General features: G+C 45.1%; 1 protein-coding gene and 1 long non-coding RNA gene across 2 annotated transcripts; one reads left to right on the top strand and one right to left on the bottom strand.

Moving 5' to 3' along the window:
- Window positions 1-336: 336 nt before the first annotated feature.
- On the bottom strand, window positions 337-4,215 carry LOC114485336 (uncharacterized). Its single transcript, XR_003678809.1, has 3 exons — window positions 4,087-4,215; window positions 2,956-3,092; window positions 337-368 (listed from the first exon to the last, which is right to left on the bottom strand). It is a non-coding gene; the product is annotated as an uncharacterized lncRNA (long non-coding RNA).
- A 5,937-nt stretch (window positions 4,216-10,152) lies between these two features.
- LOC102990366 (zinc finger protein 709-like) lies at window positions 10,153-18,088 on the top strand. The gene is made up of 4 exons (XM_028486589.2): window positions 10,153-10,261; window positions 15,610-15,736; window positions 16,596-16,656; window positions 17,047-18,088. The coding sequence occupies exons 1-4, from the start codon at window positions 10,259-10,261 to the stop codon at window positions 18,086-18,088; spliced, it is 1,233 nt and encodes a 410-aa protein (XP_028342390.1). The 5' UTR covers window positions 10,153-10,258.
- Window positions 18,089-18,995: the final 907 nt, after the last annotated feature.

The following is an 18,995-nucleotide window of genomic DNA, read 5'->3' as shown; positions in this document are numbered from 1 at the left end:
ATAATAGACACAGAAATCTCTCTAACGCTGACCTGTAGTACATGCTTGATTTTAAAAAATTGTTAATAGGGGAAACTAATAGAGTAAGTTTCACCAGGAAAAAAATATTGTAATAGAAGAAAACATTTACCTTTATTCATTGCTCAAATGTTTGTGTATGTCACGCCCCAAAAGAATACGAACATAATCACAAAATCAGATTTTTAGTAAGTTTCCAGTATACAAACTCATAAAAATAAATGTTGGTGTATTCTGAATCACTAGAAACAAGCAATTGAAAACTAAAAACTGGACTTCCATGGCAGTCCAGTGATTAAGACTCCATGCTTCCAATGCAGGCGGTGAGGGTTCGATCCCTGGCTGGGGAACTAAGATCCCACATGTTCCATGGTGCGGCCAAAAAAAAAAAAAGGTAAAAAATTTAAATATTAGACCTTTAAGACTAATTGCTACAAAAACTAATTTTCTTTAAGTCCTAAATTATGTCTGTGAAACCTTCACAGACTCACTCAGGGTGCACACATCACGCTCAATGCACCAACTCCTTGGATGAGACCAAAATCAAAGGTCAGGAAACAGCTGAGGGCAACACAACCTCAGCTGACAAACCACCCCCAGCCCTTCTGCAGGTGGATCCCCTCCCCCACGCTCATGCCATAAACACCTCCTTCTGTGGTGGTTCTATGGTCTGGAGGCCACCTGCAATGGGGAGGGGGGAGAGGTGGGGTAAGACCCCAGGGCACCTTCCTTTACCTCCCTCACAGGCTCAGCTTGTCCCCGCCCCAGATGATGCACCTGCTTCAAGCACCGTGGGTCATTTACAGGAGACGAAGACCCCTGTCTCAGTGTGTAAATGAGAACCTGCAGGATCACTACTTCCTCCTGTGTTCATGGATAATGTAGGAGAGGGAAATTCTAGGGCACTTTTATGGTTTGAGTAACTGCTTACTGCTCAGCACTTTCAGAAGACAGGCATCAGTTCACTAATAACCTCATGATGACAAGCTGTAACTCATCTAATCAGAAGTGAGCAAGTCTCAGTAGCACTGGTCACATTCCACAGAATTTCCATTCATCTCTGTTGTCCAGGTAATAACAGTTAGTGAACCAGATTCAGACCGTGTCAGAACTCTGCACCTTGCATGGAAGAGTCATTACAATTTCTCTGAATCTTTTTAATCCATCTCTCCACCCATTTCACATGAAGGGGTGGGACTGCCTGTATTTCCTGCAATTCTAATGGAAGAGAAAACATTTTCTGTACTGAGACACTTCTCCTCAGAAGCATCTCTGGTTAAGGCCCAAAGGCCCAGAATAATACAAGTCAGCAGGAAAGGGCAAAGACCTGAGATGCTTACTACCCTCACTAAGGAGAAGATACCAGGCAGAAAGAATACAGAATTTTACACTTGCTGAAACCGGAAGCTGGATCAGGGGAAGCTATTAGTGCTGAGCTGGACCCCCACATGTTCCATGGTGCGGCCAAAAAAAAAAAAAGGTAAAAAATTTAAATATTAGACCTTTAAGACTAATTGCTACAAAAACTAATTTTCTTTAAGTCCTAAATTATGTCTGTGAAACCTTCACAGACTCACTCAGGGTGCACACATCACGCTCAATGCACCAACTCCTTGGATGAGACCAAAATCAAAGGTCAGGAAACAGCTGAGGGCAACACAACCTCAGCTGACAAACCACCCCCAGCCCTTCTGCAGGTGGATCCCCTCCCCCACGCTCATGCCATAAACACCTCCTTCTGTGGTGGTTCTATGGTCTGGAGGCCACCTGCAATGGGGAGGGGGGAGAGGTGGGGTAAGACCCCAGGGCACCTTCCTTTACCTCCCTCACAGGCTCAGCTTGTCCCCGCCCCAGATGATGCACCTGCTTCAAGCACCGTGGGTCATTTACAGGAGACGAAGACCCCTGTCTCAGTGTGTAAATGAGAACCTGCAGGATCACTACTTCCTCCTGTGTTCATGGATAATGTAGGAGAGGGAAATTCTAGGGCACTTTTATGGTTTGAGTAACTGCTTACTGCTCAGCACTTTCAGAAGACAGGCATCAGTTCACTAATAACCTCATGATGACAAGCTGTAACTCATCTAATCAGAAGTGAGCAAGTCTCAGTAGCACTGGTCACATTCCACAGAATTTCCATTCATCTCTGTTGTCCAGGTAATAACAGTTAGTGAACCAGATTCAGACCGTGTCAGAACTCTGCACCTTGCATGGAAGAGTCATTACAATTTCTCTGAATCTTTTTAATCCATCTCTCCACCCATTTCACATGAAGGGGTGGGACTGCCTGTATTTCCTGCAATTCTAATGGAAGAGAAAACATTTTCTGTACTGAGACACTTCTCCTCAGAAGCATCTCTGGTTAAGGCCCAAAGGCCCAGAATAATACAAGTCAGCAGGAAAGGGCAAAGACCTGAGATGCTTACTACCCTCACTAAGGAGAAGAAACCAGGCAGAAAGAATACAGAATTTTACACTTGCTGAAACCGGAAGCTGGATGAGGGAAAGGAAGCTATTAGTGCTGAGCTGGACCCAGAGGAGGCAGCTCACAGGTGTCAGGGGACAATGCTGAACCCTCCCTAAGCCCTGTGCTCCTGGAAACTTCGATGGAAGGTGAAAGGACCCCCCACCCTTTGCTCTTCTGGAAAACGGCAGGCTGCAGGAAACCGCCCCCGTGCCCCACCTGACGCAGATAAGACTCACACGGAGGCCCTTTGTTTATCCAGGACAAGGCCAGACGCAGTCCCCTCAAAGCCCCATCTCCACCTCATCAGTGATTAGCGGAACTGTTCCCTCCACTGACCAAGCAGAACAAACGTTTGTTGGCCAAACTTTGGTTCAGCTCCTCTCCTTCCCCCTGACCTGGCCTCACCCCAGACAGCAGACAGACCCCTAAGGACAGGCTGGCCTCAGGGATCTGCTATCTGAGCATCTCACCTGGTCCTTCCTGGTGTTGTTTAAGCCTCTGTGTAAAAGAAACTCTGCCCAACTCTTGAAACGCTTGCAGATCTTGGGGTCAGATGTCCCCCTTCCTGCAGAGCCCCCTGTGCCTCGTGCAGCAGACCCTTCTCCCCCTGCAGGAAATCATTTGAATGAAAGTCTGCCTTTAGGAAGTTTGGATTTTTATTTGACACTGGCTTGACCCAGTGTTCACAATTACCCATTTCTTACCCAAACTTTACTTAGGCTCCTGTCTACCCACAGGCCCCTGACTTTGGGTCGTCACTCCCTCCCCTCGCCCCCCACTGAGAAGCACTGAGCTGCAGAGCAAACCCTCCCCCCCGGACCCGCTCCGCGACCCCGGGCTGAGAATGCGCTGACCACAGGGATGCCCCATTCTGTCAAACAGCCTTTCTCTCACCCTCCTCACCCATAGCCCTTTTCTGTTTAGTCTGAGACCCTGGCACATTTGTGGGATCCGAGCCCTGTCCCTATTCCAAGTCTTTGGAATATTAAAAACAAGACCACAGCCCCAAACGGAATCGGTTATGTTTAGTCCCAAATCACCAAACAGAGACTTAATTACAGTTTCAGCCTCTCCCAGAAACGGAATCTGAAACCAGTCAGTCAGGAATTACCTGGTCAGCACAGTGATCTGCCTGACAGACCCCTGCCCTCCGTAGAGTAACCTGGACACAGACAATCCACTTTTATAGATATGCGGGATGGGAAGCTGCCAAATTCATGAATTGTTGAATACAGCCAGTAAGAACTTCAAAATGTACTCAGTTGAATTTTGTTTTGTAATGGGAATAAAGTCTCTCCTTGCCCAATAAGGGTTTGACTTTATCTGTCAGGTCACGGCGGGTTCCCTCACCCTCGCCCCTGACCACTGCCCGGGTCACCCGGTCCTCCCTGGGACCCCCAAGGGACGCATACTCAGGTCGGGGCTCCCCCGCCCCCCACGAGAGGACGGGAAAGACAGGACGCTGGGACCCCACCCCGCGGCCGAGGTGGAGACTCGGGTCGGAATCCAGGGGAGCGGGCGCGGAAGACCCAGGCCTGCCTCAGCTCCCAGCCGGTCCTAATCAGCCCCTTCCGGTCTCTGGCCCCGGCCCGCGCACTCACCATCTCCGCCCAGGTTCTGGGTATCCAGGGCGTCCTCCCGCGGCCCCGCGATCTGGGCCGGTGAGAGCCACAGAGACTGGACACCTGGGTCCGCGCCCCGCAGATGCGCAGGCGCGCCGAGATCCGCCGAGAGCAATGCCTGAGCTGGCTGGGAGGGCTGGGAGGGCTGGGAGGGCTGGGAGGGCTGGGAGGGCACCCACCCCCGACCCTGACTGGACGGAGCTCCGGGCCTCCACCCTCTGATTGGACGGTGCTCCAAGCACTCCCCCCACCGGGCCTTCTGAGTGTATGCTACTCCGTGACCCGCCCCCCGTGCCCTTTAGAAAAGGACTCCAGAACCGGCCCCCGCAATCCTTGATTGGATTGTTCTCCGGGAACCGGCGCTGATTGGACAGTACTCCAGTCACTCACCCTATTGAGGACTCTGAATGCATAGTGCTAGGACAAGCTTCCGGGTTCTGATTGGACAGTTGTTCAGACCCTCCCCGTCCCTCCGCCCAGTTTCACGGGCTCCACCCTAGCGCTTCTGATTATTGCCCGGGCCCCGCCCCCGTCTCCCTTGATTGGACAGTGTTAAAGTCCCTAAGGCCTCCGTGATAAGCTGGGACGTCGGTCAGGTCCCTAAGCCGGGCAGAAGTGCGGTTTTCGAGCCCGGGGCGTGGGCTCCCAGCAGAACTTGTTCCCGGGCAGGCGGACCCGGACCGGGACGTCCTGACTCAGTTATCCCGCGGAGAGACCCCGTCCAGAGTCGGGACTGGACAAGATGGGCCGGGAGAGGCTGGTGACCTCCAGGGTCAATGGTCGACCCGGGGTCAAAGGTCACCATGGGTCTGTGCCCTTTCTTTAAGAACAAAGAAACGTTCGCCTGTAAGGCAGGATCCGGCCGGGTTTGACGTGTAACCTTTGACACCTACCGCCCTCCTGACCCGCCCGCATATCTGGGCTTGACCAAGTTCGCTGTGTCCCATTTCTACCCCACAGCATCAGGCTCCCTCCCCACAGGAGGGGGGTACCGTTGGGTCGCCCCCACGTCTGAGCAACCCTGAGGTTCAGAGCAAGCCCTTGGTCAACTTCTCCAGAGAATAGGCCACCTAGGGAGCCCTGTCCAGTCCAGCCACACTGACCCGCAGTCCACGCACCGCCCTCACTCGCCCAACTTCCCTCCTCCCCTCCTCACACAGTCGAGAAAAGCCCTTTTCTTTGTGGCTGGAGAGGCTGACACATCGCTGAGATCCGAGCCTCAGCCCTGTTGCAACAATCTTTGTGAATAAAGTTTCTCTTTAAGTCTAGATTAGTTTTTTATTAGACATACTTTTATTTTTTCGGCCGCGCCATGGAGCATGTGGGATATTAGTTCCCCTACCAGGGATCGAGCCCGTGCCACGTGCAGTGGAAGCACGGAGCCCTAACCACTGGACCGCCAGAGAATTCCCATAAACATACTTTTAAAATGAATCCTGCAGCTTCCTGAGAGCTTGGTTCTAGGGCCATGTTGCCCAGGGTGATATGGCACTGGGATATCCTTTCCCAGTGGATACCCATTTGGGTTGATGTGCATCCAATTTTTGTGGCTCTGTGGTAGATCCATAGAGGCTGAGATACTTGCAGAATTCGATGGCAATTGTGGGCCTGGGAGCTTCACGTGCAAATACCTTTCAAATCAAGGTGCACAGCTAGCAAAGGTGATGGCAGCCTCTCTGAAACTGCCATCATTGGACTTAACTGGCACAATTAAAGCCTCAGTTATGGGTGGCTGAATCTAGAAGCTCCCAACAGTCCAAGGTGTTGCCCAGAAGGATGATGAGATGGTTCTGTTGCAAATAGGTTTTAAATCATATGACCAGATTTGGGTGTATGTGGTTCATAAGGTATCAGGTTGTTTGCCAATTAAAATACGTGTGGCTGAGGTTGGAACTCCAGCACTAGCCTGAAAGGACTTTAGTCAATAATAATGTATAAGTGATAAAATAAACAAGGTCCTACTGTCTAGCACAGGGAACTGTACTCAGCATCCTGTGATGAACCGTAATGGAAAAGAATAGGAAAAAGAATGTATATATATATATATATATATATATGTATAACTGAATCACTTTGTTGTACAGCAGAAATTAACATATTGTAAATCAACTATAATTCAATAATATTAAAAACCTTAAAAAAAAGATTGTGATATTCCAAACTCAACCTCCATAGCTTTTATAACAACCATTCAAATTAAAGGAAAGGTAGTTAAAAAAAAAAAGTCCCTGCATCTCTCAGTATATTGATGGCAATACTAATTTCTGAAATTCCTCCATGAGTGAGGTGTTGCTTCAGGCTTACTATCTTAAGGAACAGTTCTAGAAGCATCTTTTTGACCTTTCCCCAACAATACGCCTCAAGGAAACCAAAATGGTAATTTTAGTGGTTAGTAAGTGTATCTATTCCTACAATCCATCCTGGGCCTGAGGAACTAATCTATTTTCGTTATCTTTATAGGGCATTTTGTAATTTATGATTTTGTAAGTTTCTGTGCACAGCCTTTGCACATTTTTCTTGGACTTTAACATTTTGCTTCTGATTTATAAGCGCTTTAAAAACTATTAATTAGGGTTTCTCTGGTGGCGCAGTGGTTAAGAGTCCGCCTGCCAATGCAGGGAACACGGGTTCGAGCCCTGGCCCAGGAGGATCCTACATGCCGCGGAGTAACTAAGCCTGTGTGCCACGACTACTGAGCCTGCGCTCTAGAGCCCACCAGCCACAACTGCTGAGGCCCGTGTGCCTAGAGCCCGTGCTCCGCAACAAAAGCCACCGCAATGAGAGGCCCGTGCACCACAAGAAGAGTGGCCCACGCTCGCCTCAACTGCAGAGAGCCCCCTGCGCAGCAACGAAGACCCAATGCAGCCAAAAAAAAAAAAAAAAAACTATTAATGATATTGCATTTTTTGCTATGACAGCATCGAAAACATTTCCAAGTTATTATGTCTTTCATCTTATCATTTATGACGTTTTTACTTTTTTATTTTTTTCAAATCTTGTCATCATTCTATTTATGGTGTTTCTTTGGATGTCCTGACTTTCACTGCCTAAGTATACAGAAATACTTACTAATGTTTTCTTTTAGTATTTTTTTTTTAGTTGCATTGGGTCTTCGTTGCGGCACATGGGATCTTCCTTGTGGCATGCGGGATCTTTCATTGCAGCACCCAGGCTCTTTGTTGTGGCACGGGCTTCTCTCTAGTTGTGGCACGTGGGCTCCAGAGCATGCAAGCTCAGTATTTGTGGCACACAAGCTCTCTAGTTGCAGCGCACGGGCTTTAGAGCACGAAGGCTTAGATGTCCTGTGGCATGCGGGATCTTAGCTCCCCAACCAGGGATAGAACCCGTGCCCCTGCAGAGGAAGCATGGAGTCTTAACCACTGGACTGCCAGAGAAGTCCCTCTTTTTTTAAGTTTAAATCTTTATCCCATCTGGAATTTATCTGGATGTAGTAGAAAGAGGGCTGAGATTGAATCATCTCTTGCCATAAATCATCATATACAGTATTTTATTATATTCTTGTGTCTGTTTATAGATTCTCAAGGGCATATATGTTCATTCCAAGATTTCTCGACAATGGCACTATTGTTATTTTGAGTCAGATAATTCCTTCTTTCTGAGGGCCATTTCAATTATTTGTACTCATTCGTTATTTTAACTGGGGATCTGAAGTTCTTCCTCAATCTTCATTTACATTTGCCTACCTACGCCTTGCACTACTTTCAGAAATTCTTTTACAATTATCTTATTATGAGGCATAAAGTACTTCTTTTTTTTTTTTTTTTTTTGTGGTATGCGGGCCTTCCTCTGCTGTGGCCTCTCCCGTTGCGGGGCACAGGCTCCGGAGGCGCAGGCTCAGCGGCCATGGCTCACGGGCCCAGCCGCTCCGCGGCATGTGGGATCCTCCCATACCGGGGCGCGAACCCGGTTCCCCTGCATCGGCAGGCGGACGCGCAACCACTGCGCCACCAGGGAAGCCCATAAAGTACTTCTTGATGCAAATTTGGTTGGAAATTTCTCTAAATTTTATGGCTAGGTTTAGAGAGACCTGCATCTTTGAACTGAGGAGTCTTCAATCCGACAATGTTATTTATATATCCATGAAGGTGACACCTTTGTCACTTCATCAGGAAACACTTTTAAATGTTCTTATATGGATCCTGCACATGGCATTAAGCCTATCCTGCAGTATCTAATATATAGTTTCCCAGAAAATGCAATTTTAGTCCAATAATGTATTTTATTATGTAAATCATATATATTTAATCAGTAACTATTAAATTGCCAATAGTTCTAACAGTTTTATAGTTGTTTCATCTTTAGTTTCTCAAGAAAGCAATGCTATCACCTCCAATCACAATATTTATTCCTATCCTTTATAGGGCTCATTGTCTATTCTGACATGATCTTATAACAGATTAAAGCAATGATAAATAATTGAGGTGAAAATAGACATATTTGTTTGGTTTGGTTGTTCCTTTCAGTCGGAAGGCCTACTTATATCAGTTCCTCTTCACTTACTGCTCTCAAACACCTTCAATGAGTAGCAGCCTGGCCCGGCAGTCATTGCCTAAAATCGATCAGAGAAAATTTAGTAATAATAATAATAATAATGGCAGTGTCTCTAGCAGCTAAGATTGTGAAATAAGGCCATAGACTTCTTTCCAATAGTGCTGAAATTACGTCGGGGAGACAGACAATAAGCACCAAATAAACTCACAGAAAATGAGAAGTATAAATGCAAGAGAGATTCCTATTAGAGCAATTAACTAAAGGAGAGATAATGCTTCCGGGGGGGAGGGGCTCCTCAAAAGGTCACGTGAGAGAGAGAGAGAGACCTTTACACTGAGACCAAGGAGTAGAACACGAGGTGCCCGACTGTGGGGAGAGAGAGGAGGGGATGTTTTCTTACAGGGAAAATGTCACTGATTTTTTAATTGATGTATTAGATCTGCAGAATGGAGGGTGGTGTTGGACCCCTGCAGACCTATGGCAACAGAAGCTGGGGGAGTAGGGGTGCCTCCGCACAGATTTTAAACAAAATAACGGAGGGAAGGGAATTCCCTTGGCAGTCCAGTGGTTAGGACAGGGCGCTTCCACTGCAGGGGGCATGGGTTCCATCCCTGGTCCAGGAACTAAGATCCTTCAAGCCGCGCGGCCAAACAAACGAAAAAAAATAGAGAAAAAAACGGAGGGAAGGACGAAGAATATAAATGGGAACACTGACAAGAAAAATCCTGATCATACGCTAAAAGGATAGAAATGAAATCTTATAGAAGCAAACCAGAATCAGATCTAAGTGCACTTAAAAAAAAAATCAGGTTTCGAGACCAAAGTGGAAAAAATACGGTTTCCCTGAAAACTCAGACACAATAATATCAATTTTCAGTGTAGGTGCTGATACACTAGAGGTCGTGGTCCCTAAAGCCCCACGTCCACCCCTGACCCGGAAGTCACCAGTCTCCCGCGTCCTGTCCAGTCCCGCCTCCAGACACGGGGTACTCCGCGTGGTAACTGAGTCAGGACATCCGAGACCAGAAAGGAGGACGAAGAAGGACCGTCGAGTTGCGGGCTGACGCCAAGTCCGACCAGCCGGGAGCGAATTCCGCTCGGAGGCCACATCCGGCGCAGGTAGTTCCGCGTCCAGGGTAGAAGGCCGGACAAAGACAGGGCAGAAGCTGAGAAGCCACGTTTCCGCCCGGCTCTTCCACGTGATCCCCGCCCCCGCCCATCTCCCCGCAGTGTCGGTGCAGACACTCAAATTGCCCAATCAGGGGCGCCGGGGCCTGCAGCACTATCCTCAGAGGCTCCAAACGTAGTGCCCGAAGCGCTGTGCAATCAGGGTGCGTGCCTCGGGAAACTACCCAGTCAGAGTCCCCATGGGGAGGGAGTACCTGGACAACCGTCCAATCAGAGGGCGGGAAATCCCAATTCTATCCAATCAGAGCGCGAGGTCCGGAACACCGTCCAATCAGGGCCGGGGGCCGGGCACGCTCCCAGTCCATGTAGGGTTCGTTCTCGGCCGGCAGTGGTGCTGGTGCGCTACCCCGCGCGGCCGGAGGTAAATCTTCCCCATCGCTCTTACCTGCCCAGGTCGCGGGGCCGCGAGACCGCGGGAAGGACTCCCGGCAGAGTCCGGAGCGGGGCGAAGATGGTGAGTGCGCTGACCGGGTCGGAGACTGGGAGGGGCTGGTTCGAACCGGCAGGAACCAGCTGGAAGCTGACGCGGGCCGGGGTCTCCACGCCCCTCCCCCAGGGTCCCGGCCAGAGTCCCCGCCCTTGGTCGCAGGGTGGGGGGGGTCCCCTTGTATCCCCTGCTTTTTCTTTACTGACTCACCAAGCTTCCTAAACTATGAGGCTTTAAACGAGGGGATCTTTTAATTTCTCATTCGTTTATCGCAACCACAGGGGGGAGGGTATAGCACTTATTAGACATTCAAGGTATTTTTCATTAAATGGATGGATTCTGTTGCCCATGGGATTGAGTTTCTCGCAAGTAAAAAACTAGGATTAGAGTCAGCATTTCAAGTACAAAGAATGAGCTGCAATTACATTGAACCTGTAGATGAATTCGAGGGTGGATCTACATCCTTTACGGTATTGAACTTTGCGATCCACGGTCTTGGTGTATCTCTCCATTAATTTCCTTTAATAATGTTTTACTGTTTTCGTCATGTTTTACAAAACCTTTGTTAGACTTGTTCTGCATGTAATGTTGATGCTGATTTAAATGGTATCTTTAAAAAAAATACTGTTCCTGGTACATAGAAGTAAACTCATTTTTGAGCATTTTTCTTAGTGTCTTTGTTAGGTGCAAGCATAGATTTTAATTATTGATCTGTGAAATCTTTGAATCTTTACTTACAAAATCTTACCTGCAAATAATGATACTTCAGCTTTTTTCTTGTCCTGTCATTTTTACCTTTTTCTTTTCTTTTTAAATGATTCACCAGGACCTCCAGTCCAGTGTAGAATAAGGTACTCTGTGTATCGTGTCTTCTTGACAAGAGAGCTGTTTTACTATTTCAGATTTTTCATTTAACATTGCAATAAGTGTTTTTATGCACAATCTTCCCCAGGTAGCCATGTTCCTTCTAGTTCTGATGTATTAAATTTTTATGTCCATTAATGATAGTCATTGTTTTGGATTTGAGGACAACGAATTATGATTTTTCTGCATTTCTATTAATATAGTAAAATGGATTAACTTTTGTATACTGAAAACTACAAAAATATTTAATTTTTACTGGAGTATAGTTGCTTCACAATGTTGTGTTAGTTCCTGCTGTACAGCAAAGTGAATCAGTTATACGTGTACATATATCCCCTCTTTTTTAGATTTCCTTCCCGTTAAGGTCACCACGGAGCACTGAGTAGAGTTCCTGGTTTTATAAAATGGATTAATTTTTAAACATTATTGCATTCCTAGAATAAAATGAGCTTGGTTGTGGGACTTCCCTGGCGGTCCAGTGGTTAGGACTCCATGCTTCCACTGCAGGGGGCATGGGTTCGATCCCTGGTCCGGGAACTAAGATCCCACATGCTGCATGGCTCGGCAAAAAAAAAAAAAGCTTGGTTGTGCTTGATTATGCACATTACTCATTATTTAGGGAACTAATTTTTAATAGAATTTTGCACCTGTGTTTGTTAATGATAGTTTACTTTTTTCATTTGTACGATTCTGCTCTTGGCATGTCTCTGAAAAAGGAATTGTTTTCTGCACGTAGAATTAATGATCTCGTTAATATTTAATAAAACTAGCCTGTAAAACAATTTGGGATTTTTGTTTCCTTTTTGTGAATGTTTGAAAACACCCTTTTATTATCTTCAAATTACTTTCGACTACTGAGTAGTATGGAAGTATTCAGATTTTAAAATTTTATTTTAGACCATTCCCCTCCTCTCGTGTTTAATCCCTAGAACATCCCTAATTATGCCTGCTTTTTCATTTGTAACTTTATTTGCCCATGCTTTGTTTTTCTTGAAAAAAAATTGTCAGAGGTTGCGATCCGATTAGTTCTAAGAGATGTGGTTTGTACGGTTTTTTGTTTTGGACTCACCGCACAGCTTGTGGGATCTTGGTTCCCCAACCAGGAGTTGAACCCAGGCTCTTGGCAGTGAAACCACAGAGTCATAACCACTGGACCGCCAGGGAATTCCCAAGAGATGTGTTTTTAGCCTCCCTTTTATATCGTTCATTTTGCCCTTCACATTTCATTCTGTGCTTTCTTCTTTTATTCTGCTTCTCTTTTTCCAGATTCTTGAGTTCATTTTTAGGCCATTGGTACTGTTCTTTCTTTTTCTGGGAGTAGATGGTGCTTCTGCTCTTGGCTGGGGACTTTGATTCTAGTGTCTCTCCAGTGGGACATGGTGAAGTTAACAAGCACTTGAAACCTTTCCAGAGATTTTGTGAAATCATGACATTCTGTTTCTAATCCTTATAGTTTAAAAATGCAGTGGCATTAAAAACAAACAAAAAACCAAGCCACGGTATCCATTTCCAATGTTACCCAGATGGTTATGTCACTCTTATGATTTCACCCTGCCCCAGTCTCTTTGCTCATGTTCCTAGTTCCAAATGCCTTCATTGTCCTGTATTTTACCTACAGCACTTACCCATTCATCTAGATAATATTCAATTTACTTATTGTCTTCCACCGTGAGATTTTCAGATCCATGTGGTTCAGAATTTTTCTCAAGTGCTGTATCTCTATAACTGCATGTAGTAGGAATTATCACCTAAATAGATTTTCAGCAAATTAACGAGTCAGAGCTACAGCTGTATAGAGAAGCAACTTGCCTGAGACGGGACTTTGCCAGGAGAAAGAGCCCAAGGATGTCTGATGTGAAGAGAATGTTCCATTTTTCTAGTCTCCACTGTCCTCTCCAGGAGACAGGCAGAGTCTAGATCTGCACTGTCCACTAGAGCACCCCTGGCCACACATGGCTGTTGAGCTTTTGTACAGCTATCAAAATTGAGTTGGGTGCATGTGTGAGATCCATACCAGATTTCTAGCATTAAGTATGACAAAAATAATATAAACTATCTCAATAATTATGTTGGTTATGTAGTGAAACGATCTGTGTACTTGTATTTAGTGGGCAAAATGAAAATTATTAAAATTTCAATACAGGGACTTCTCTGGTGGTCCAGTGGTTAAGACTCCATGCTCCCAATGCAGGGGGCCCAGGTTCGATCCCTGGTTGGGGAACTAGATCCCACGTTGCAAGTGAAGATCCCGCGTACCGCAACGAAGATCCCATGTGCCGCAACTAAGACCTAGAGCAGCCAAATAAATAAGTAAATAAATATTAAAAACTTCAATACAACTTTTTTATAAGGTAGCTACAAGAAAATTCAAATTTGGATATGTTGTCTGTATTGTCTTCCTATTTAATGGCACTGCTGTAGATCAGGGGTTGGCAAACTACAGCCCACAGGCCAAACCCAGCCTGCCACCTATTTGCATAAATAAAGTTTTATTGGCACACCACCACATCCATTCTTTGACGTGTTGTCTCTGGCTACTTCTGTGTGACAAAGGCAGACCTGAGCAGTTGCAACAGAGACCACGTGGCTAGAAAAGCCTAACAATGTACTATCTGACATTTGCAAACAAAGCCTGCTGATCTCTGCTCTAGGTCATTGTACACGTTTTGAGGAATAATGGGCATAATCATCCTGTAACATGTATGTACAGAAATGCAGCTGCTAGACATTTAGGCTTTTAAAGCAGTCAGACCTACATACAAGGTTCTAATTGGGTAACATTGAGCATATTATTAATTGATTCTGTCCTTTTGAGTTTCCTCTGCTACATACTGATTGTAATGATATCTACTGTGAGATTTATTAAATGATATCATTTATTAATGATATCTACTGTTCATTTATTAAATGAACTCAGGTGTGCAAAATATTTCACACATCATGGATGCTCAAATAGCACATTTTCTTATTAATGCTGTTGTGAGACTGTTACAGGTTTTGATGGCTTTTAAATGTCACCTGATACACAGCAGTGGAAGAGTTAGTTGAATTTTATCTGTGGATAAAAGTTTGTCTTGAGACAGTGCTAGATACCAGAGTACCTTGGTAATTAGTAATTAGGGATGCCCAAAGCAGCTGACTTTACTTACCAGCCTCATGAGAGTGTGTTCCCAGTCTCGAGCATTCTAGTTCTGCTGCTGTTTATTGAACAGGTAAATCGTATCCCCTGCATTGGAGTGTGGCAGCCTATGTTCACACCTCTGCGTGTGGAAGCCGATGGAGTGATGCACTTCCTCAAAAGCCAGGCTGTTGGGGGACCCTGCGAGCCATCAGATTCTATGCTCAGGGGTTGGGCAGTTATGCCTGTCTGCATGCTATGGAGTGCAGAAATGATTGCTGTGTTTAGTGCCCCTAGGAGGCTGGTGTATAAGTCAGTGCCTCTGGCTTTTCAGTGGGAGCAGATGTCCTTCTGGAGGAAGGTGCTACCTGATCCCTTTATACCTTTTATGATCTGGGCAGATTCACAGCCAAACCCTGCTGGACTTCAATTAATTCATTTCTACAGTGGGCTCAGAACTGCCTCTTCACAGGCAGGAAGGACCAGGGCACTCTTTTCTGGGGAAGGCAAGGCTGTTCTGGTGTCTTGTGACATCAGTGACATCAGTTGAGGAAGAGCCACCACCCATAATTTTGACATCACTCATAATTATCAGCACTCAGGCCCCTGAATGCAGGCACTGTCGTGAGGTCTGAAGTCTTAGGCTTCCCTTCTCTTGACTGGGCTCCAACTTGTCCATACACTGACTGCCTCCTGGAGAGCATGGAGAGAAAGGAAAAGGTGCTGTTTTATAAAAGAACAGGAGACAGATAAGTAAATATTAATGCTTCGCATAAAGGTGGACCTGCCAGTTTATGATGGATTGGAATTTTCCAAGGAACTATATCCATCTCAGGGCCTGGGTTGAAGGTTGGGCATAATCAGGCCTCTTGAGAATCAAATTGTTGGTGAGGGGGCAAGCAAGAAATGCCCCTGGACCCTCACTGTGTTTTAATTCATTAAAACCTCATCCAAGCCTGACTTGGTTTCATATCGTGCTTTGGCCAGTATTGGACCACAAAGAGGGAGATGAAATCATTTTCATTACAAGGAACTGATGTTTTTAAAGATAAAATAATTGTTTTATTTGTACAGTATTTCTTCCATATCTCCAATGTATTGTGGACTGTTCTGGACCCTTCAGATGGAGGGGAAGAGTGGAAGGAGCCAGAGTCAAACTAGAGAGATGGGTGTTAAATCTATGAGGCAGGCTGGCATCTCGGAGGAAGTCAGCGCTGAAGAGAGGGGAAGAGATGGTGATAGAGCCTTAGAGTTGATGGGAGACCACAGAACCATGGATGAACTTGCTGTGAATTGAGTCCTGGTTCCCCAATGCTGTCAGCCTCCCCCTTCCTTCTGCACACACAGGTGGAGAGTGGTACCTTGTTAAACCAGAATTTGTTGGATGTTTTAGGAGTCAGTGGTCTTTGAGGATGTGGCTGTGGACTTCACCCCAGAGGAGTGGGCTTTGTTGGATCCGGCTCAGAGGAATCTCTACAGAGATGTGATGCTGGAGACCTTCAGGAACCTGGCCTCAGTGGGTAAGGATGACATCATTCCTTTACTGACTCTCTAGAGGACAGGTATCCCCAAGCTATTTAGCTTGCTCTAGAACTTGGGCTGAACAGTGGGAATTTATTGCTAAGTAAGACAGACATGGTCACATTACTATGGAGCATATAGTCTAACAGCTTTCTCATGTATGTATGAAACCTACTACTTTCTCATTAAATGTTTTTAGCCTCTGTAAGGGTTATAACTGTTCCTTAAGAGGAACAGCCCTTGTTGGGGAACATTACATTTGGAAATATTAATTAGAGAAAGAAATTACTCTTCTTTCTGTGGAAGTTGAATTTTGCAGATACGTTAGCTTACCTTTTTTTGACTTTTCATCCATCCTCATGAATGGCCTTGCCCACATTGAAAGACCTTCCATATTTCCTCTTTGAAAGTTTATATTTGGGCATATGCATTTTGTCCAGTTCTGTCCTATGTTGCTTCCTGACAATAGGGCATTTATGTCACCAGAAGTCTCAATCTTCACGGAAGTATTTCCAGTAAATTGCCCACCATTTTGTCTTCTTGTCCTTATTATTGTCAAAGTCCTGAAGTAGCCAGAACTCCTCCAATTCTTTTTTTACTCAAAAGTGCATTTTTCCTTATAAAATTTATCTCTTGGGTTGCTCTTGGTAAGAAATGTACATGTTTCCTACTTATTTTCTTGCCTTAATCCCACCAGTTCGTTCCAAAGAAAGTAAACTTGTCACTATTTTTCATATTATGGCACTCAAATTAAAATCAATGGGTTAAGTCCTCTACAGTGAATGTTTGGGGAAGAAGTATGAAATGAACAGAATATAGTAAGTTTCAGAAGAAATGATTCCTGGTTCTTCATTTTAGGAGAAAACTGGAAATGCCGTAGCATTGAAGATCAGCACAAGAACCAGGGAACATATCTGAGGTGAGTGACACATACATTAGAGAAAGTAGGTCTCAGGAGAGAGTGCCATGATATTAATAAGTGTGTAGATATATGTCAGATCTTAAGTGTTCACAGAGAATTTTCACAAGACAATTTTCTAAACATGATACAGATGTTGGCTGATTGAGATGTAGTTCAGTTGTAAACAATTGTCAGGAAACAAAATCCCATATATAAAAAACAGTGAAAATGGTACCTCAGGTTGAGCCCTCTGTCAGAGCACTCAGCTTATATCACTTTGAAACAATTCTAACAGGGCAAGAAACATACACATTCACTGAAAATGGTAAAAGTGTAATCATATTAATAATTAAAAGCCATAATGAATTGTTAACAAATCATTAGTAATATGATTCCTATTTTTAACAGATGGTGTGTGGTGGAGATACCCTCAGAAAATAATGAAAGTAGTCAATGTGGAGAAACCAACCAGATTTCCAAGCTTATTGTACATAAGAGACTTTCTACTGGAGTAAAATCCTATGAATACAGTAAGTTTGAAAAACCCATCATGGATTCTTCATCCCTCAAGAGTCCCATAGCATCATCTCAACATGGACAAAAACCCTATCAATGTAAGGAATGTGGGAGAACTTTTATTTCTTACTCATCCTTTGGGGCACACATAAGAGCTCACACTGAAGAGAAACCCTATGCATGTAAAGAATGTGGAAAAGCCTTTATATATTTCTCCAAACTTAGAGTCCATATAAGAACTCACACTGGAGAGAAGCCTTATGAATGTGAAAAATGTGGGAAAACCTTCAGATCTCCCTCAAACCTTTGGACACATAGAGAAACTCATACTGTTGAGAAACCCTATGCTTGTAAAGAATGTGAGAAATCCTTCTCTTCTCCCTCTTCTCTTAGAAAACATGTGAAGGTTCACAGTGCAGAAAAAGCCTATGAATGTAAGGAATGTGGAAAAGCCTTCCTTCATTCTTTTTACCTGATCATACATGCAAGGATGCACACTGGAGAGAAAGCCTATAGATGTGTGGAATGTGGGAAAGCCTACAGCTGGCCCTCAGACCTTAGGATTCACATAAGGACACACTCTGGAGAAAAGCCTTATGTATGTAAACAGTGTGGAAAATCTTTCAGTTCTCCTTCATCCTTTAAGGGACATTTGCGAACTCACACTGGAGAGAAACCTTACGCATGTAACAAATGTGAGAAAGCCTTCAGTAGTCCTTCATACTTTAGAACACATGTGCGAATTCATACTGGAGAGAAACCCTATGTGTGTAAGCAATGTGGGAAAGCTTTCAGTTGGTCATCATCTTTTCGAGGACATTTGAGAACTCACAGTAGAGAGAAACCGTATGAATGTAAGCAATGTGGTAAAGTCTTCAGTAGGCTTTCATCCTTACAAAGACATGTGAGAATTCACACTGGGGAGAAACTCTGAATGTCAGCAGTGTGGGAAAGCCTTCTATACTCCCCTGTCCTTAAAAAAAACACATGGAAGCTCACTCAGGAAGGAAACTTCATGCCAGTTCCAATGATGGAAGGCCTGCATGCAGTTTACATGTAATGTGCACCACAAATTGCATAGCACTGGAAAATATTTACAAAGGTCTTGGATATACTGTTGGCTTTATTAGTGCCTTATTCTTAAAGTAGATCCCTGTCTCATTATTTCCAGTTCTTTCTGAGAATAACATCTAGGATATAATAATTCTTTAAGTATTACTTTGCCAGGGCTGCCCTAACAGATTGCCACAAAGTTGGTGGCTTAAAGAAACAAATGTACTCTCTTCTAGTTCTGGGTACTAGAAATTGGAAATCAGGCGTTATTAGGGTTGGTTCCTCATAAGGGTTCTGAAGAAGAATCAGATCCACGTGCTCTACAAACTTCCAGTGGCTACAGCAATCCCTGGTGTTCTTGGCTTGTGGATTGATTGATTGATTGATTGATTCATTCATTCATTCATTCACACCGTGAGGCATGCAGGATCTTAGTTCCCTGACCAGGTATTGAAACTGCGCCCCCTGCAGTGGAAGCACAGAGTCCCAACCACTGGACTGCCAGGAAGTCCCAGTAGACACAAGCATGCATCATTCCAATTTCTGTCTTAATTTTTTTCAATTAATTAAATTTTGGCTGCATTGGGTCTTCATTGCTGCGCACAGGCCTTCCCTAGTTGCGGCGAGCAGGGGCCGCTCCTCGTTGAGGCGCACAGGCTTCTCACTGCGGTGGCCTCTCTCGTTGCGGAGCATGGGCTATAAGTGCGCGGGCTTCAGTAGTTGTAGCGCACAGGCCCAGCTGCTCCGCGGCATGTGGGATCCTCCTGGACCAGGGCTCGAACCCGTGT

Source organism: Physeter macrocephalus, unplaced genomic scaffold (genome assembly GCF_002837175.3).
Source record: "Physeter macrocephalus isolate SW-GA unplaced genomic scaffold, ASM283717v5 random_1720, whole genome shotgun sequence".
NCBI classification, from domain to species: Eukaryota; Metazoa; Chordata; class Mammalia; order Artiodactyla; family Physeteridae; genus Physeter; species Physeter macrocephalus.
The sequence above is the reverse complement of the archived record's forward strand: the minus strand, read 5'-3'. Positions and strand labels throughout refer to the sequence as shown.